The 21,668-nt window shown below is 39.8% G+C and overlaps 1 protein-coding gene across 2 annotated transcripts in view; it reads left to right on the forward strand.

Annotated features, from left to right (window-relative positions):
* Positions 1-21,668, forward strand: part of GSK3B (glycogen synthase kinase 3 beta) — a 154,020-nt gene that overhangs the window by 41,170 nt on the left and 91,182 nt on the right. For both annotated transcript variants that reach the window (XM_072881570.1, XM_072881579.1), the window contains exon 2: positions 18,737-18,930. In XM_072881570.1, the coding sequence (XP_072737671.1) occupies positions 18,737-18,930 (194 nt within the window). The remainder of the gene's footprint in view (positions 1-18,736; positions 18,931-21,668) is intronic.

Here is a 21,668-nt window from a genome sequence, read left to right on the forward strand (position 1 = left end):
CTGACAGTGTCAGCATGACTTAATTTGAGTCTCTTGTCTTCCTCTTGCTAAAAATTCTCTTGTGGGGTAGGCATGAGCTCTCAGCTGTAATGCTGTGATGAGCTTTCTGTGGGGAATGCCTCTGTAAAATTCCAGCCAGTTGTTACTGATCTTATCCCTCTCAAAGTTAGAAATACCACGGCTTTGGGAAACCAACTTGGTCCAGTTTACAAATTCCTGTCTTGACCAGTTACAGTGTCTCGAAAGGTGACTTTCGGAGCTGGTATCTCCCATTCCGAGACTGGTTCCTCACCGCCTGGTCCCTCTGATATCACCATAACTGCTTTCAGGTCACATATAGATGGAATTTTATCCTTGCCGCCTCCTGCTGCAAGCCACAACCTTTTAAATTCTTTCTTGCTATCTTTCTGCCGAGCCACTGCTCTTATTGTCTCATCCGAAGACTGCAATTCTGTCTAGTCTTCGAGCTGGTATGCTGGGAATCAAACGCGATAGCCTGGTAATACCCAGACCTCCCTCCTGAGTGCTGGAATACAGGATAGCTTCACAAGTACTTGCTGGAAGATGTAACCATTCCTTGAAGGCTGCTTGAATTGCAAAGTCAGGGGTTTCCAGGTGCGTTGCTTTCACATTGGCCTGGTCTGCCAACTAGATCAATTGCGGAATAGTATATCCTTTCAAGATGTCAGCTTTCTGAAATGGCTTTAATGCAGCCTTCTCAATTCATTGTAACCATCCGTTCACTTTCTGCAGTAGTTCCGGTTTTGATATTCCAGTCCATGGGTCTGGATCCACCCAGTACTGTGGTGATTGTGATGTTACTTGCATGAAGCTCACTGCTGCCTTTTTTGGTACAGTGTCATTGTTTAAGACCAAATATGTAATACGCAGTAAAAGTTGACTTGTGACCATAGCATATAGTAATAGAATGTTGAACTCTTGTAACATTGCTTTGCTCTAGAAAGACTTGTGTTGGTGACAGTAAATCATCATTGAATTCCGATAGGAAATATGGAAGATAGCAAATAGCTTTTCTGCTTGAAATAACCTTTGTTACATTCAGATTGTCCCTGTTGATGCTAAAACTGAAATAATGGAAAGTAAAAGAATGTGTGCTTGTAAAACTGAAATACATTGAACCAGCGTGTGACTACATACTTGGGAGGGATGTTCTAGTGCTGAAGCAGAGCCACCACGCTGGAGATGGGAATGATGGCTGTAAAACCCTGGAGCTCAGCTTGGCTGTTGGAAGCTTACAAGCATCTGTATATTAAACAATTCTTCTCGTAAGGGAAAAATCCTGTTAAATGTTTTGTTTCTCATAATCGGACTGGCTTAGGGTGTTTGTTTTTTTTTTTTTTTGAAAGATGGATTGTCTGAATTAATATTCTGTGTTGACCATGACTACAGATTTTTCTCGTAATCTGAGTGTATTTTACAGATGGTGTTGCATTTGTCTGTCCTGGGTGGCTTCTGTGGGAACTTCTGTATCTGATGGGGCAAGTGGTAGGAGGATGGACTGTGAAATTGAAAGGAGTAACTTAGAACTATTAAAAACCAGTGTGTATATAATTTATTTCTTATGTCAAATACCAACAAAGTGGTATTCTCAGGATACCTTTTTTTAATTGTGTGAAAACCTGTGAATGCTAACCCTGTTAGTTTTGGTGGCTGTTTTACCTAGTGATGTTTCTTAGATTAGTGTGAAGACCTAAGATGCTTTATGTTTTTGTTCAGTCAGTTTGCAAAGCCTATATTTGGGGAACGTGTTCTTATCTTAGCTGTAGATCTTTCTGTTTTAATATATCAAGGAAATAATGAACCTCTGTCTTAAGAAATGACAGTATAGTTAATTTGACAGTGCTCTCTTGTTGCATAAGCAACTTCCTGCTTCCAAGTCTTAAAGGCCACAGATCCCTGTAATGACCAAGAACGTTTTATCCTCAGGATAAGATTTCTAATGCTGTAATAAAATGCTTTGGTTTTCTGCTCTTGAGATGTAATTTTGTGTCTAGATTCTTTAGTGATGAAGAGACCTTCTGAAGTAGTTGGAATTATGAAAGAAACCAATCTTTATTCATCCTGTACAAGTATGATGTCTCCTGTCCATTTCTTCATCTGTTTCTAACTGTCTGAGAAATAATTCTGCTGCCTTGGCAAATGAGCTAAGAGTAAAGGTAGATGAAGATCCATCATTGGGATAGATGGCAATCATTAAACTAAAAGACCTGTCTTTGAGTAATTTCAGTATTGCCATAATCATTGGTGTTGGGAAGGGGATGAGTTTGAGTTTGAATATTTCCTAACCATCTAATTTTGATGAACCCACACATTAACCCCCTCTGACGAGCAATATATAAAAAAATATCTAAAGGCTTTTATTTGTTCCTTCACTTATGATGCAGGCAGCATGCGTTACTTTCAGTAGTTCATATCTGCCATATCAGCTGTCAGACTCTTCGGATGTGACAGACTGAAAGGGGCAATAATTGGATTAGAAAGTAGATTGTATTTTCAGGTCATCTTACAGAGGAAATAAGTATTTTGAAAAAATTATCACTAATTCCAAAATTGTGTACCAACTCAAGTACCTGCCACTGTTTCAAAGAAAATACTGGAAAAAGAGCTGTTTCTCCGTAATTGCACACTGAATTGTAGCGCTGTTTGATTTATCAAGGATCTAAAGTGAAATATTAGATGTTTTCTTATATGCAAGTGTAAAGGAAAACAGAATCTCGGGTTCATTTCTTGGCAGATAAAGGACAATTACTGATTTGATTGTTAGGAAAACATGTTTATTCAGAAGAATGTTTTAACTAAAGGAAGAAAAAAATAGTGTATTTTGTAGTAACTTTGTCTAAACTGAAACGAGCAAATTCTTCTGCTGTATTTGTTGGGTTTTGCCATAGCTTTTTAAGATGATGAGTCTCATCTTGCCTTTGCCGAAATGCTTCTGTGATAAGTTTGATTTATGCATTCATTATCTCTGCTACAGTGCCAGGCTGTAATGTCTTAATATAATTTCGCTGTGGGTTTGTGGGTGAGTGATTGCTACTGTAGAAAATAACTTCTATTCAAGACTTTACTTCCTGTCTCAGCCAAAATGCGAGCATTCAAGCATATTCTATATGGTCCTTTCCAATCTTGCTTTAGTGAGAATTAATTTCTTCTAAACTCTAAGTCAACATTACTTGATCTTTATCTTGCGTTATTGTGATCTTCTCCTGTTCCCAAACTCACACCAAGTGTTTCTGATCTTATTTTATTTAGTCTGTTTAAAGGCGTCACTCAATTTTACATTATATTGTTTCTGTCCAATCCCAAGATGAAAGATTAATTTCTGAACAAGGTGAAGACTAATCCTGTGTAGTGAAAATTGCCTGGATGCTGCCTAGTATGCGCATGCCTTAGCCATCCTGGACTTTGAACAGAATTGTCACTACTTGCTACTGTAGATGTTGAGATAAAATTTCAGCTTTCTACTAGGTAGTCCTGACACTGATACGCTTTAGAGAGGTCAGTTCTCCTTATGCCTCTTCAGAAATGGTCGGGCTGGGTTTGCAAAGTCAAAGAAAAATCCAGAGATACTGCCTCTGGCTTGGGAAGTTCCCAAGCCACCGGTAGCTGGAGGCTGGGAGAGTGTGCTGGGATAGCTGTCCCTGCAAGCTTGCCCTGTTTTATACTCTTCCTTAGACACTAACTGTTTGCTGCTGTAAGAGATGGGAAAATGGGATAGATGAACCTGTGCTTTGTCTTATGTGCTTTCCTGTATCTTGATAGATATCATATTTGAGTATCTTTCCTCTATCTGAACCTTTTTAATGAAGGAATTGTATTCTTCAAAGTGCTTTATTTGTTTATATTAGTTACTGTCTTCTGAGCTAGGTAAATAAACCCTTGTCTGCAGAAGAACATTAGACTGCTTCTCTTGTCTTTACTCTCCTTTTGAGGTGGTTGTCTGTATTGTTGCCTTGAAAGTAGCCTCCTTACCTGGACCAAGATAAAGCATTGCCATTATTCTCCAGTCGTAGCAACAGTAGAGAAACAATAGGCTCCATGATTTCCATCTCTAGAAGGAGATATTTTACATGTACCCATAGTCTTGGCTTCATAATGCCTGGTTTATCTTGCTTGAGATTCCTAGGAAGAGGAGCATGTGTAAGAAGAGAAGGAAGAGCTAGAATTGAGTCTCAAAGTCTGTTTTCTCTTCACTCAAAGACAATGAAGCTTCTAATTAAGAAAACTTGTGGCACTGCTGGCAAGAAAGCCTAAGGTGCTTTCTAAACCTACATAACTTTGGAACACCAACTCTTGAAAAACCTCCACTTCTGGATAGGTATGCAACTTTTGCAGACATATATATATAATAATTTCTCAGAATTTGCTCTCACAAGTTTTTAGGCTTATCGTCTGCTTAGTATCACTTATTTTCTGCTTTGTTGTATCTTCAAAAGTGATACTATTTTTGTCTGGCATGGAAACTAGCAGAATCTGGGAAAGGTCTGGTTTTGCTAGTTATTTTTCTTCTTGCTTGCATAATTGAGAGGAAGTTTTACTAAAACAGTGCTGCTCTCCTCTCCCTGTTTCTAGATACCTGTCTCTATTTTAGGATTTCAAGCTCCAGCAGTCTTCCTTAACAAACAATTACAGGAACAGTTTTGAGAATTTTCAGAGATTGTTCCTGAAAGCCTCAGTCTGCTCATGTGCTGGCAGAAGGGAATTGAATCCCCAGATGTCTGGGCTTGTTCTTACGAGGAGAAATATTCCTTTTGTTCATGTTTTTCTTTGTGGAGAAAACTGATTCCCATTGTGTAGGATTTTGTTTTAGTAAAATCTGTATAGTGCAATAAAATATTTGGAAACATCTTCTGTAGTTTGAATTACATTATTGTTCTGTCACTGGGGGGGGGGAAAGTCTTATTGAAGTAGGTGTATTGTTTTTGAGAAAGGAAAAATAAACAAATTTATTAATAGGTTTAAGAAGCCTTAGCAGAAAATAATTTTTATTAGCTAAAGTATGCATTTTAAGGCAGGATAGTTACTGTCTAGAATAAATGCCTATACTGGTGTAATGTAACACTTTTTTAAACCATAATTGAAGTATTATGCAGTTGTTTGACAGTCTGAGCTTGTTTTCTTTGAGAAAGTGGTGGATGTGGTTCCCAGGTGCTATCACTTCTGTTTGCCCAAGCCTGCAGTTTGACTGCTTCAGCCTGCCCTTGACACAGGCTGTCATCATGAGGAATGGCTCTGGCCTTATTGCCTGCTTCCATCTCCTTCCTCTGCCAGCCTGAGCACTCGCATTGCTGTGGTGTGAGTCAGGGCAGGGAGTTTTGTTCCTCCAGAAGCAGTTCTGATCCAGCTCACTTGGTGATAGCAGCTGTTTGATACCTGGTACCAGTGCAAAGCAGTGTCAAGGCATAAGGAGGGATGGGAGGGTCAGCACTGCCCTTCTGAAGGCAGCCTCCTTTGCAGGGTGCAAGCTTTGCCATGGCGTTGAGTCAAAGGGTGTGGTTTTATGTACACTTAGCATGGCTTATCTGGGAATATAAGCGGTAAGGAGCAGTCTTGTTCTCTGTTTTTCACCTTGTCAGATCTAACAACTGCCTGTTCTCAAGATGGGTCGGTTCAACTTGCTGATTTGAGGTTTGTTTTATTTTGGAGATGGATTAGTTTGTCAGATCAGTAAGCTAGACTGACTCATCAGGGTACAAGATTACCAGATTTGCCATGCAGTAGCATGAAGGTGGGAAATGCGACCATCCCTTTAGGCAGTCGCCCCCACTTTGATCAAATTATGCATAATGTGAAAATGAGCTGTAGTTTCTCTGGTTACCTTAAATAGTTTAACACTTAATTCTCTTGCTGCTCTTGTACTACTGTTTTTATTACTTGAAAAAAAAAGAAAAAAGAAAAAAAAAAACCAAAACCCCAAGAGTTGCCAATGATGAAAAGCTTATGCACCTAGCTTCTAAAATGCTGCCTCATCTGTAATAAGAGCTCCTTCACCAAGATAGCTATTTCTGCCATGGAGAATATTTACTTTACATTGATAGCATGCCTACAGTTTCTTAATGTTAACTGAGATAATGCTCTCCTTGAATTCAAAACCACCGTTAACCTAAACTGACATGTTCAATTTCTGTGCAGTTCTGTGGCGTAATCTAAAGCAGCAATGTGGGACAGACACGAAGGCTATGTAGTCTCTTAAAGCTGGTCTGCGTTCTGCAGCATGAACCAGACAGTGCAGCACAACTTTATTCTGCTCTTTACAGAATTGTCTGCAATGCCCCTTTCACTCAGAACAGTGTTCAACCACAGGTCACGGCTCCACATAGGGATTCAGATTAGCTACTACTCACTTTACTTTTTGACTTTTTTTCCGCTGTACTTCCCACCTGAGGTGGATGTTGGTTCTGAACAGCTGGCAATTTTCTTACTCCTCCTCCAGCATTAAAAAATAGGCATCAAATGAATGCCTTTTCATAACTAGCTTCATCTGTCTTTCTCTTTGGATTTTGGCTGCTGTGTCAGATTCCAGACAATCTGTTTCTCACTGTGATTTCACCCTCAGTCTAATTCACTCTCTGGGTTGGACTCTGGGTCTGGGATGCTGTTTCCTGGTCTTACAGGGAATAGCTTGACAAGGACATACTGTATTCCTGTCCAATTTTCAGTAAAGCTGGAGAATAAGAAAACATATCAAGTCCTAGCAGGGCAGAAACTAATTGTGGGGTACTTGGCAGAAGGGAGAAGCTGCAAAGTAAAAAGTAAAGTCCTCTGACATCCTGGAGAGGAGAAAAATGTATTGGAACCCAGGGCTCTGGCTGGGGGGAGAGCTTGGTCCTCTGCACTCCCAGGAAACTCCACAGGTTCAAGCAAGTGTTACTTTTCATTGCTCCTGGGTTTTCAAGGCTACCTATGTTATTGATAAATACAGAAATTGCTCTTTTTTTAGGCAAAAAAAGTTGAGGTTTGAGGATGCAGTATTGTGACAAAGATGGGATGCTGTGGCAGACAACTGCAGTGGTGTAGTAAAAGGGACCCTGCTGAGGAGACTCCAGCAGAGGTGGAACTACACGCTTCTTGCCCTGCTGCTTCCTCCACAGCTCCATGGTCTGGCTGGGGTTGCAGAGGCCACAGAGGACTGGCTGGAGGGTCTGGTGGCCCGGGCTGTCTGCGGTGGTGGTGACAGCTAGTGCTTCATGTGCTTGGAGAACTCTTTATGGGGGCTCTCTCTGTCCAGTGTTAATCTGATAATAGTCCTGCTCCAAATTATCTTCTCTCCTTGAATCTCTGCTCTTGCTTGTGCTTCTCTCTGCTTTTTCTCTTTTTAGTATGGTTCTGATGTTGTTCTTGGGGTTTTTTGGGTTTGGGGTATTTTGGGTTTTTTCCTGTTGCTTTGCTATTCCTTACCTTGACTTTTTTCTTCTTTTTTTAGCCTATTTCCTTTTAGGTCTTTTCTTCATTCCTTCCTTCCTTCCTTCTCAAATAACTGTGGCAGTTGCCTGAAACAACTGTCTATTATACAGTTTCCTCTGTGGGCTGTACTGTCTCAGCTTAGGTCTGTCTATCTGCTCTTTAGGCTGGGCTGCAGGCACGCCGGGGCAGGAGCTGTCTCTCATGCCCGGTGCTGTGCCTAGCACAGTGGGGTCCTATTCACACTTGATACTTAAGCACTGCTGTAACAAACACGATTGAAAGATTTCTTATTTAAACCCCAGTAGAAGAATGGAGACTCCCTCTAAGATATATTAAGATGTTCTTAATTTGTGCAAGTGTGTAGTAGGGAGGGTCTTGGCAGCTTGCAGCTACTGCAGGTGGCTATTGTGTGGGTTTTGCTTAATGGTACGGTCTTCTGCATTAGAAACCTCTTAGTGGATGCAGAGAGATACTGAAAAGGAAAAAACAGTGATGATCTCTGTTCTCAGGGGTCAGAGATGTACTTGGCTAGGTGACATATATACATTCAACTGGATTCAAAAACTATAACAAATGCAGTTAAAACTGAGCCAGGGAGGCCTCCAGCAAGTAGACAGCCTCCTACTTAAGCGATTTACAAGAAACTACTTTTTAGTGAAAGGTTTACAGGTCATACCGGATATTTTGATGGGAAGATTGTAGGCCTTCTAGGAATTCCCCAAATGTGCTGCTTGTCATTTGTTAATCTTCGCGTGGAGGGAGATTTGGAGTCTCTGACAATGCTCTTAAAGTAGGCATGTCAGTAGGTGCCCAATGATGGATTCACTGTATCAGCCTTGCTAGAAGACGATGATAGACTCGTTGAGGGTCAACTGTTGAATGGCACGAACAAGTGGGTAAATACGATCTGTTTGTAACTTGGGGTTCTCTGATGCGCTGTCAGGGCTCAGTTACAGGGGTTTTATAAGTTATTACGTGTCAGCTGAACTGCTATAGTTGTCTTTGGCACATGTTTGCTAAATCATGTTCCCTGATGATGTAAGAGGGAGGAACAACTAAAGGAAACTTCAGATAAGAAATACGAGTACTGTATAGGCTGAATTTCTCAGCTAGCAAGTAACTCAGAGCTGTATAGCAAAGGGGGATACTGTTGAGGCCACAGTCTCACGTTGAAACAATGTTGTCATACTGTTTCTGCTTGCTCCTTATCTCTGTCCTTCTCTCTTGTGCTGTGTTTAATCTGTAAACTCTTCAGGGCACGAATGAACTGACCTGAGATTATAAAAACAAATGCTGTTATGATCACTTCAGTACTCGCTTCCTAATCTGTGGAATCACCTTATCTAAATTTGAAGTTGATTTATATAGCTAAATAACTTTCATGGGGTGGGTTTGTCTGCATGTGTGTGTGTGAGGTGGGTGGGGAGAGAGGAGAACAGAAAGAGTGCCTACTAAAAATAACTTGTTAATGAGCATGAGACTGGTTGTGAAACCCCATCGGCAGACAGTGTTTAGATTACCTTAAATATATGCTTCTGGATTTGGGGGGGTGGGGGGAGTGTTTGTTGTTTGGGTTTTGGAATGTTTTTGGTGTGGTGTGGTTTTTTGGTTTTTTTTGGTTTGTTTTTTTTTTCCCAAAGCAGAAATTTAAGTATAAGCATTCTGGTGGATATTTTGTTTAGTCGCAGAAAAAATTATTTTAATGCTGCTCCCTAAGACCGTAGGGCAGGGTTTTCCCTCCACCTCAGTGTTAGCTGCAGCTTGAGAACACTCTCTTGCTTAGAAATTTACTGTGTTGGTCTGTTTGCCATGACAGAAAGAGTACTCAAAGCAAGCTATGTGTTACTGAGAGAGATGATTAACACAAGTCTTAGATGTGCTTCAGAAAGGTGTGGGCACCACCTTACACAGTGGTAGGAAGGAAGGCTTTAGTAAGATGAATCTCTTCTTCAGATGCTGGATTTCAGATGCTGGATTCATCCCTTTTGGATTCAGCTGCTTGTTTTATAAGTCAGTGGGATGGTAACCTGCTGGGATTTCGTGGTGGCCAATTTAAGCAGCTAGTTGTTGGAATCCCATCTGCCACAGTTGGATCCAGAGGAAGTCATCTGATGGCCAACATGACAGGCATCCGGGCTAGATCAACAGGGCTCTTCCTGTCCTTTTTCCTCTCATGCTTTTGGTTTGTTTTTTAAATTGTTCAGAGTCAAGTTTATGCTGGGGTACACTAGCACAACTGCATGGCCAATGTTGTGCCGTTTGCTTTGGCTTCCTTACTTAAGATCTAAAAAACTGTAGAAAGTCAATGCCTTAGAGCTTCATGGGACCTTGTAGTGGACATCTTAGCAAGCCTATCATGTGAATGTTCTGGGACCTGCCAAGTACCCTGTTAATTTTTTAAAGGTTTGTTTACAGTCTCTAGCATTAAGCTTTCAAAGAGACTGAATTGAATGCCCCCTGCAAAAAACTATGATTACCTCTAAAGGGAGACTTAGAGCTCCAATGGCATTTGGAATGACTGAACTGAGATACAGTAAATCCAGATGCTGTTCATTTACTGAAATTTTAGGGTTTTTTTTCCCAACAGATAAATAATGGGGGGGGGGGGGGGAAGTCCCTGTGTCTTGATGTAATTTTTTGTGTTTATTATATCAAATATAGGTATATGAGGCACATGATTACCTGTCTCACTTTCCTGGAAATATATTTAGTTTCTCTTTCCTTGTGACATACTGACCTCAAAAAGGCATGAAGACAGAGGTCAGTTGAGTTACACACTTATTTTATAAAAATTTCATTTTTATAATAAAGTTATGTTGCCTTTCTGAACTGTTACTGCTTATTTTGTAGTGATGGTATAGTCTGTTTTACAATAGCAGCAATTGACTTCTGCCTAGTGTTTACTTTTTACTCCATTTTTCCAGTTGTCTCCTGCATAAACTTAGCACTTAGTACTTTGAATTTGTGTTGCCATTTTAGCAGCTGTTGAGCAAAATGTAGAGGTACCAACAGGTTTTTGGGGTTACAGGTTTTGCCTCCTGGAAGGTTTTGGAATTGATTGACATCTAAAAAGCATTACTATTGCTTGGTGCAAGTGGAATGAATATTTTCTTTTTTTCTTCCTTCCTTTGTGTCCAGCTAGAGGCAAAGGCAACTTTGATTTCAGGGTGGAGTGTCTTTAAAAGCTTTGTACCTTAGTGGTCTTTGGCTTGGCAGTTGTTGCTGAAATTTGTCCTGATTATTTGTTTCTGTATTGAACCAAACAGAAGTGAATTGACCCATGACTATCATTTGGTCATTAACACTAAAGCCAAAGAATGACTGCTTCACCTTTTTCATCATTTATCACTTTACTATGTTTGAATTGTATGCAGATTTTGACTGTTGTGGAAAGCAGCAGCATATTTGGTGTTGAGCTATAACACCATTACCTTAGTGCTGGGTAGAAAAAAATGGGTTTATGTAGGTATTGAACCCTTCTGACCTTCAGAGAGTCATTATGTTCATCCTGTGCAGGCTTTCTTATTTCAAGCCTAGCAGTTGTGGTTCAGCTACATTGTATGCTTTGGAAAAGATTCCAATCTAAAGTAAAAATCTGTGTCGCAAAAATCACCGTAACTTTCAGATTTTTTTAGAAAAAATAATTTCCGTATTTATTTTGTACACCCACAGTTCTGTCCCAAGCTTTTGCAATTTCTATTTCTAGTCATTATGTGCAGTATCTTCTCCACCTGCAGATCAGAGCCCTCTTTGAAATGTCTATTCCTTAAACGGGTAGCTTTTAGACATAATCCTCCAGCTTTCTCTTTGACTTAAATTGTTTGAGCTCTTAAAGTCTCAAAGTAATGTATTGTTCTGACCTTATAATGTCTGTGGCTTCTTTCTGAATCTCTAGTGTTTTAAATCATTACTCCTGAATTTTAGCTATCAGGAGTGAGCACACTATTCCAGGTAGCTGTTGCATAGATGCCAAAATAGGAAAGAACTATTTTTTTTTTTTTTTTTTTTGCTTCCTAGCTGATGTTCCCCTGCTTATACATCTAAGGATTGCTTTAGGTCTCAGTAGCAATGTTGTGCTTAGGCACTTCTGTCTGTGCCGGGATGCCTTGCAAGTCAGAGTTGATGACACCACTCTTTGGGTGGGTTTACTTGGTTTGGCTGTGTGGCCTATCACCTTGGGTCCTAGATCGCTCTGCTTAATTTGTGCCTGGGTTACAAAGGGAGTCCAGCTGCTTTTTCAATTGATCTCTACCCTGTGCATAACTCTAAATCTTGTGTCTGAGAATGTCATAGCTTTTCTTTCAGGCTATTGATAAAAGCAGTAAGTGCAAGGCCAAAAATTAATGCTGATGGGGCCTCCTACTGTATTTTATTAGATCATAGTTATGTTGAAACTTATGGGCTAGTGTATTATAATTTGATTAATAATCATGTTTCTTTCTGTATACATGTTTCTTCATTAATTTAGGATGTGATAGTAAGTCAGAAATGCTACAGAAGTCATTGCTTTTGCATCAATGCTTTTTTCCCCCCTCTCTTTTCCAAATAAACCTGTAATCTCATTAACAATATGGAATCCAACAATCCAGTCTCTATAAACCAACTTACTGCTTCTTTATTCATTATCAAAGTAGGTACTTAATCTGAAATTGTTGTCAAACTTACAGGATCATATGGATCATCCCATCCACCTTTGAAGTTCTTAGAGTTCTGATTTCAACATCACTTCTCAGACTTCTTAGCTAGCTCTTTCAAAATCCTTGGATACAAATCGTGAGATTCTTCTGATCTTAAGTAATGTCTGATGGCTGCTCTTTTTTTGCAGTATTCAGTTACAGTCAAGAAGTCAGATGACATTTCCTGTGCTAAAACAAGTGTGTGTGTGTGAATGTGTGTGTGTACATATATATATTTAGTGAATGCTTCTACCTTCTCTGGGTGTTGATTGGCACACTTATAGGTTCTTGTTCAATGTTTGACCTGAACTGTTTTTGAAATTTCAAGGACTCCTTCTGTTTGGGGTAAACTTAAAAACCAAAACATGTTGTATTTTGTTAGACTCCTTTCTTTGATTCCCTGAGTTTTTCTGATTTGGTCCTTGACCGTTCATTTTTATCTTCTACTGTCTCCCACTAGGTAACGTTCATGCAGTTCACTGATGAAGGAAGGAAACTGTCTACTAAAACACTTCATAAATACCATTTTTGTACTTTCTCCCTGTACTGGTTCATAATTATTAGCTTTTTGTGAAATTAACCTTTTAAAAAACGTAGTAGGGAAAATAATTAGAAAAATGTCATCAAGCACTGTCATTTCTACTGCTGACAGTGTATTGCCTCAAGCATATGTTGCTCACACTGAAGATTCTCAGAGCAGCTGATGACTTCCTTCTTCCTTCACATGCCATGAACAGATATCTAAGAAGCCAGGTGTTTTATTTCATAGCCTAATCTGATGGTCGGCATCAGATCCTAGCAGATAACTTTTTTGTGCTTTCTATTAAGACATTTGTTTCACAAAGTATTCAGGTCTTTTGACCTTCTCAATTATCAATGACTGAAAAAAGCCAATGCAGTTCTGATAGACTTCCACCCCCTTCGGGTCACTCACTTCTCTGTAGATAGTTGTCAGCTGCTGGTTGTAACCTCTTCAAATTGGCAGGAGCTAGGTTCAGCAGTGTAGGGTTTTCATGGAAGTGACTTGTTGACTGTATTGAACATTGAGCAAATTAAGATGAAAGAGTATGGAGAAGCCTTGGACTTGGGAAGGGGAGTAGTCGTCAATATTGACTTAATATTGAATCATATTTTAGTAGGGAGGTGACGCTGAGAATTAAAACAGATCAATGAAGATACTTGAATTAAGTGGTGACGGCTACATGACCTCAGGCATTGTAGAGAGTGTGTTGTAGGTCTGTGAGGTTTTCTTTTAGGACTTAAGAACAACCTAAGTAACATCTAATGGGAGGACCTGTGTGCATGCCAGTGAGGGGGAGTGTAGCAATTGGAGGAGGGAAGCAAGAGGAGATAGGTAAAGTCAAAAGAAAGAGGAAAAGGAGGAGTTTGTAGACAGTGCAAAGGACTGAGGCTGCATTTGAAGTAGGAAGAAAGCAGCTGTAAACATCCTACTAATTCATTGTTTCTTCCCTTCAACTTCAAAACATAAAAGAGGAGGAAGAGGTTGTATATGTAGTTGAAAGAAAAGAATCACAGATCTCTGACTATATGCGCATTAACGTGCATTTGTACTGCTCAGTCAGAAGCTAAACAGCTGAAGGGATGTAGGGCAGACGTAATTTTGGACTTTCTCCAGGCCCATTCAATAGAAGGCTTGGGGGGGGTTCTGATTAATAGCGAAGGATGTCTTCATGGTCTCTGAGGGCTGAAGTGAATTTTATTGACCGACAGCTACGTTTAGGCACTGGCAAAAAGTATATGTGCAGTACACTTGTAGAACAGTCAGCTTTGAGCTAGTGGTAGGAATCTGCAGCTGGTGGGGTATTTATGTGACAAAATGCTTGTCCAGTAGCAGAATCCCTTGTCTCATCTGGGTAAATATCTGTCACCATTTTTTGGGGGGCATGCATTCCTCTTGTTCCCAAATCATACAAATATTTCACTAAAATAATACTGATCCATATTCATTTTGGTTTAATTTGTGATTTCTATAAAGAAAAGACAGAATTGAATATATTCAGCTTTAAGTGTACAAGATGGAATTAATACTCAGCTTGAAAGGGTAAGTGGCCATTGGCATTAGGCAAAATGATGACATGAGCCATTCTAAAGTTATACCAAGATACTGGAAAATAGAGTTTGCACTGATGCTCTAATAAACTGTAGTCTTGTAAGTGGAGTATGTTCTTTTCATCCCAGAAACTGATGAGTATTGTCTGCTTTCAAACCACTGACTTTACTTAACGCTTGTGATTTGTCCCATATGGTCATCATGTGCTAAAGGTGGAAAGTGAGCTAGAAAGATCAGAGCATTTGGGAATTAAAATATCTGGATTTTGTTTTCAGTTGCACATCAGACTTCTGGAACAACCTCTTCATCAAAAAACAGCCCCCAAATACCACATCATGGATGTTAAACATCAAAACAGTGTGGGGAAGTACTTTAAGGGTTTGCATGAAATGTACTAAGTGCAAATACAGGTGTATTACAGAGTGATGGCTATTTATTTTTACTTGCTTCTGTCCTGGATGTTAAAAAGGTGGTTTGCCTAGATGATGGTTATACAGTCACATGAATGTGCTTTTCTGTTACAGTAAAGCTAGGTCATATTGCCATTGGCACCAGAAAGCAGCTTCTTTTGGGCAAATGCTAGTGACTCTTCTGATATGAGCTGTGCTGTAAGAACTTTTTAGTATTTTGGTGTTCGATCCTTCCTTCCTTAGTTTTTCAATTTAATGTTTTAGTTCTATTGTAGACGTACAATCAAAGGTGTTCAGAGTATTGTGTGTTTGACAATGCCTGCTTATCCACTGGGGCAACTAAGTCTGACAGTCTGAAACAAGAGGTGAAAGGAATGAGATGAAAACTGTCTAGGCTTCTCATTAAGACTTGCTGTGGTATAATGCTTCTTGGCGTTTGCTGTTAGGAGTCTCAGTTTGGAGGTAGTAAAGATTGCTGGAAAAGAGTGTTTGCTCTCTGCTGTCTTTTGTCACACTGAGGCTTAAACTGGTATTTCCCAGAGCTGTTTAGTGAACTCCCTTTATATGGTGTTTGGCTGGCAAGTCAACTCTTGCTGTCTAGGCAATAAAAACTGGGATAACCATTCTGAACTCTGTATGGTCTTCTGAACTGTACATACATCTATGTAGTGGAACGAGTGGCAAAACAGGCTTGGAGCCCCTGGATGCTGCTGTGATACAAATACATATTATTTGTATACTTTGAAAAACAGTGAGATGTTTTACTCTTGGAGATCAAAGCTGTCAAAGGTGCAAGGTGAATTTTACCCCTACAGTCCCTCAGGTTCACCTATTCTGTAATGGAACATAACAAACTTTAACAGGCTTGTCTTTTGACAGGTTGGAGTCCTTATGGTGTCTTTTGTGGATTGGTTTGCAAGAGCCATTGTTTATTGAAAGTAGGAAACTGGGAGAAACATCTGGGAGGCTTAATGCTCTGTAACTTTTGCTAAAGAAACAAAGTAATTCTTGGTGTAGCTAATTAAAGTGTCAGTGTTTACACTTTTAAGCACTGAAGTTTTTTTAAGAAGTTTAGTTAGGAGCTGTTTTTCTACAGACTTGAAGGAAAGTGTGTAAAGCTGTTTGACTCCTCGTTTGAGCTCTGGAGAAGCTGGCCAGGTTGCTGCAGCACCATGTTGGGAAGAACCATCTATTGTGGCCTGAAATTCAGGGTTTGCTTTTGTGGTTGAGGAGACCCCTAAGCGAATTGCAGCTCTGAATAGTGTCCTTAGAGCAGATCTCTTGATACCAAATACTTCAAATCTCAACCAGTATTGCCAGGGACACTTTTTTCTTTTTTCTTTTTTTTCCCCTTTTTTTTTTTTACCTCTAGGACTTCAGTAGTCTTTATTTTTGAGAAAGCAGGGAACAAACCTCATAATGGTAATCTTGATACTCTGTCCATGTGACCAAGGCCAAAAAAAACCAAAAAAAACCCCCGCAAAAAGTGGGGAAGTAGGGGATTACCTTCTAAATGACAAGGTTTGTTGCAGTAAAGCAGATGTCACCTATTTATATGTGCTGAATTAGAATGCTAATCATAGAATAGTTGGGCAAACAAAATGCAGGACTGCTATCAGAATTACACTTTAAACTTGTTTACCAAAAAAAAGGGTTTCTTTCTTTTCCTGGCTTCCTTCCATTTATTTCTTACAGTTATTAAAGAGGAGGGTGAATTTTCCATGCAGTTTTAGTCTGTTTCCATTCATGCTTCTCTCTCTCCCCCTGAGGAGACATTAATCTCTCTTTCCATTTTTCCTTTGTTGTTGTTGTTGTTGTTGTTTATCTGTTTTCAATTGTGTAAATCTGCATCTCACCTTCTCATGAATATTTTGGGGAAGGGCTATACCTACAGTGTATTGCTTGGCAAATAATTGGCACCATGTGCAATAACGTGCTTTTTTAATTTTTATTTTGTTCATTTGTTTCGTGGAGCAGTTGGATGCATAAAAGCAAATACTTTGTAAGGACCTAAATGGCAACATAAGGGATGAGTAACAGTTAATGTGGATTTTTCAGGAGCAGATCATGCCAAGCCAACCTACTTTTCTTCTAGATCTTACAGGTACAGAAGAAGTAGTAGCAGATGCATGTATCTTGACTCTGAGATTTTCAAACTAATTTTCTCATGAGAAGCCTAGGAAAACAATGGAGTACTGGAAATCCCCTGAAAGGCATACAAAATAGTTTGGTGGTTTTGTTTGAGCATAACAAGATGTTCAAGATAAAATTAGGATGAGATATTTAATGGGTTTTTGCAGACGCTTTAAGCAGTCTCACAGGATTCACTGGTTTTCACAAATTTGTTAGGTAAACTTCATGTAGCATTGTGAAATGGATCTCCTTCTGGTGGTGACTCTGTACTTGAAGGATGTGACAAGCTGGCAAGAGAGTGTTAAGTAACCTTGGATGTGGTTCAGTCGGGACAAATGCAGAATATTAGGCTTTGATAAGAGTAATCAGGTGTGTAAGTGGAAAGTGGATGAGGATTGGACAGGCGGCAGCTCTGCAGAGGTGAGTTTGATATGCAAACTGACCATGAGTCAACTGGGTTATAGCATTGCACAAGCAGCAAACATTGTGCTGGGCTGTACAAACAAGTATGTTGTAAGTTGGACAGGAGAAGTCACCAGCACGCTGGGTAGAGCTGAGGTAAGTTTCCTCTGCAGGGTCTAGTTTTGGGTAGTGTACCTGAGAGATTTTTAGCAGTGAAAGGAGAGGTCCTCCAAAGAGAAATGACTTCTCCATCATGGTAACTTTCTTTGCAACAGCCCCTCACATATTTGAAGGGAGTAGTGGGGGGGAAAGAGGGGAGGGGGAAGCTGTGCCATTTTCCATGCCTTCTGGGAGCGGAACAAGGAGCAATTTGCTTAAACTGCACTAAAGGTGATCTGAGCTACCTGTTGGAAAAATCTAAATGCATGAGTAGTGAAGGACTGGAAGAGACTCCCTGAGGAAGTTGTGGAAGGAAGGTTTCTTAATAAGCAGATGTGACGAGCATCACTTGAGTGCAGTTTCTATAGAGTTGCAGAGTGATTGCTGTGGAACAGCAGATTTCTTCTGTTTTTTCTTACAGCCCTATTTGATTCTGTAACCTGAGCCATCATAACTGAAGGGCAATAAATGCCCAGTGAGTGCTTGCAAAATGCCTAAAACTTTGGTCCTATTACAAACAAAATCAGACTTTGAACAAGAGGAAGCACCGTTGGTGATAACAGTGGTGCTAAGAGTAGGTAATAGCAGCTTTGTCTTTTGATGGGAAAGTGGCTGCTTTACTGTGAGTGCACGTGTGGTTGGCTGCGGACTGCTGAAACTCATAGCTGCTGCATGTGCACCAAAGCACATGCACCTGTGCAGAATCCACCACAGTCTTGCACCCTGAGCGCACATCCCTGTCTGTGTTCTGGTTCATGTCAAGATGCGAGCTAAGTGCGTGCTGTCATCATCCTTCTCCCCCTTCCTCCCCCTGCCCTAGTGAGTGCCTCCCTTCTTTGCAAGGAAGTCCAGGTGTGGAAGAAGGGAGGAGCAGGACTGTGCTGTATGATGCAGCCTAGGTTTCCCTTGAGGTGCACACAGCCAGCTTTGTCAAAGGTTTTGCTTCCTAATGCATGCAACGTGAAGCTTTACATGTAGGTGGTTTTGTAACAAACTTTGTCAGTGCTTCTGATTTTTGTTGCCAGATATATGCCTATGAAGAACAGAGTGCTGCTCTGCAGGCTACACTGACAGTTTGATTTCTTCAATTACAGGAAAATATGGGGAAATGCTTCATTTTGGTAATACAAACAACACTGTTTAATACCAATTATGTTAATCAGATGTAGAAATAACTAATTGTCTTGGTCATACATCACATTTTATTGCTGAACTATTTGCTCCTGGAAAGGGAATATTTTTGTTAGCAATGATCTAGATGAAACATTATCACCACTTAATATATTTTCAGTTAAAAAATACGCTCCGTGTTTTCTTTGCATTTGTCAGGGTTTTTTATTTCTCTATAATATCGAAATACACATGTTGATTTAAATCTTTGCTTTACCCTCTTCTGTTTCAGTCTTGCTGGTCATCTTGTTTATGCATTTGTTTTGATTATTTGTGTATCTTTTGCTTCTCAGGAGACAAAGATGGCAGCAAAGTGACTACAGTAGTGGCAACTCCTGGACAAGGTCCGGACCGACCACAAGAAGTTAGCTACACAGACACCAAGGTGATTGGAAATGGATCTTTTGGTGTTGTGTATCAAGCCAAACTCTGTGATTCAGGAGAGCTTGTGGCCATTAAGAAAGTCCTGCAGGATAAAAGATTTAAGGTGAGCCTATGCATAAGTTCAGAATATTTTCATGAATGTTATCTCATTTTCCATGTCTTTGGTAATGTGTTTGATTTTTTTTTAACTTATTTTCATTGGAGCACATAAATGCACATAAAAATTTCCAAGACTAAAGATTAAACAGATGGTTTATGATAAAGGGATGTAGTTTAACTTGAAAATTAGTGAGTCACTGTTGTTATGATTATTTGGATTAGTGCAAAACAGGAAGCTAAAAATCCTCATTTGATGTTGTGGTGCTGTTGCCAGGTCAGACTAGATTTTTCAGACAATGAGCTGGGGAAAGAGGGAAAAACTTTTCTTACGCTTACTTTTTTCTAGCATAGGTTCTTCTCCAGTCATTAGTAATTAAGCTGCTGGAAGGAACAGAAGCCTTTGGGCTTTCTTGGTTGTTGCACTTACAAAGTGGAAGGTTGTATTTGATAATTCGGAAAGTCCCCAGGCCAAGCAAGAGGATAACAAATACTGAGCCCAGAGCAGTTTGGACTGAAGGCGAGTTAATTCCCTTAACATTATCTGATTTATAAACATGATCTGTTCTGGTGGTTTTAATAGGCTAGTGATTCTTTATTCTAAACAAGTAGCCTTCCAAAAAGCTATATTTTTATCTGGTGATATTTAAACCAAATAAAAGTTAAGGACCAGCAGCAACCTCATCATTGCTGTTAGTCCTCTGCTTGGTACTTGGCTGATTTCCCTTATAGTCAAGTGGCCTGCAGCTAAACTTGTGCAAGCAGTGAATGATGGCAAAGGTTTTAGCATCTGAAATTTAGCATAAGGACAACATATAGAGAAGGTGCTATGGATAATCTTGTTGGCATGGTCTAGATAGAAAAACTTGGGAGCTTAAAAATAGCTGAAGCATATTTAATGGAAATCAAGAATTTGAAACTTCTTTTTTACAATTTGATACTTAGTTTTAGAAATACTTCTAAAAGCTGTTGGATGACGTTTTTATCGTTTCCTTCTGAGTTTTCTCACCTTTTCAGTAAGACTTCATGCACCAGTAGCTTCACTGGTAATGTTTGTAATTTGTGTCCTGTTTTGGTAGCAAAACCATTCTTTTGAAGTATTTTGAAGGAACTGGTGCATGCTTCTTCCTTGAGTCTTGAATTTGATGCTGTCATCACCACAGGCATCAGCATATCACAGATGCATTAGATGAAGAATGGAAAAGGAAAGATATGTTTAAATTAATGTAATCATGTGGCATTGTTTAACTTCTCATTGAGAAAGGCATGTAAAGTGCTTACATCATTCTTACATCTGAGTTATTTCTGGACTGTGTTATGTGTTAAAGGCAATTAGTTCTGGGGAAGCATGCAATATGGTGTAAGAGTGGATTATTTTAGAAGAATGGAAGAGGTAGAGGAATAACAGAAGCCCTAGACCTAGTCATGCTTAAAAGAGCTTTTTGATCTCTTCCCATTGCACAGTTTTAGGGGGAAGGCCAGGACACTTCCCTTACCATGGATTTCCCTTACCATCCCTTGGTGGATGTCAGCTAGTGCTTTGGACCAAAATCTTTGATTTCTTTAGTCTCATGACTTTGAGGTTGTGTAGAGTGTCAAAATGAAAACTTGTCCGAGCATTTTAGTTCGTGCCCATCAGATACTAGTAGTTTGTGACATCGTAATTTTTTTATAAATCTGTGTTGGGCATCTAGAATAAAATGTAGGTCTTTGTTTTTCTTTCAGTAGTTGATTCAGTGGCATTTTGTTATCTAATTATATATCTCTATTTCAGAGTGTTTCTTTAAGTGATTAGAAAAAACATGACATCTTTTGAATATTAGCCCTCTTTTTGTTTAAGGAAAAAACCTAAAAAGCTAAGTAGGGTGTTTCCAGTTTGGACTCTGAACTAAATGCCCATATATGATGACATAAGCTGAGAACATCCAGTACCTGGAGGCTTTAATACCCCTAAACTAGGTGGAATTAATGGTAAGTGCATGTGTAGATTTACAGACAGTTAGCATTAATTTAAAAATATTTTGTAACTCCATAATTTGCATGAGTCACATCTGCAGTGGTACCCAAGTTACGTATTTTTTCATGTTCTTATCCCAAACTTGTATCCCAGCTGCACAACATCATCTACCTTTGGTCTCGGTTCCCTAGTTTTTCCCGTCATTCATCAGTTTAGTCCTCCCTTTCTTTTCACATTCTGATCTGGAAGTGTATGTTCTGTTGGCGGGAGGTCTAAATTCCTGCAGGCTGGATGAAAGCCTCTGCCTGGACGGATTTGGAATCTACAAACATGTATCATATCAAGTATAGCATACAATTACTTCAGGGTATGCTACTCTTTGGGAATGTCTGATCTAGGTTGTAAATGCGGGACCAGATACTTTATCAGTTAAACAGGGAACTCTGAATGTCTGTTGGCCGAACAGTCTGATTGCAGTGTAGGAGTGAACCAGATTTTCTGTTTGGAGAGCTGAGCTGTGGTGTGCAGCTCAGCTGGGCTGTAGCCACACCAGCATGGCTGCCTGTCTGGATCCAAGCCCTGATGAGTGGAGTTCCTGAAGAAATCTGCCACTTCTTCCCTCTCATTAATGTATAACCCTGCTTTGGCAGTGGTGAGGAAAGCCCTATCATAGACAGCCAAAGGTGGCAGTAGCTTGTTTGATTTAAATCAACTTTATCAACTTCTGGGGGAAGAGATAGAGCACTTCAGAAGCACCTGCCTGCACTAGTCCCAGTGGTGGAGAGGCA

Source organism: Ciconia boyciana, chromosome 1 (genome assembly GCF_034638445.1).
Source record: "Ciconia boyciana chromosome 1, ASM3463844v1, whole genome shotgun sequence".
Taxonomy (NCBI): domain Eukaryota; kingdom Metazoa; phylum Chordata; class Aves; order Ciconiiformes; family Ciconiidae; genus Ciconia; species Ciconia boyciana.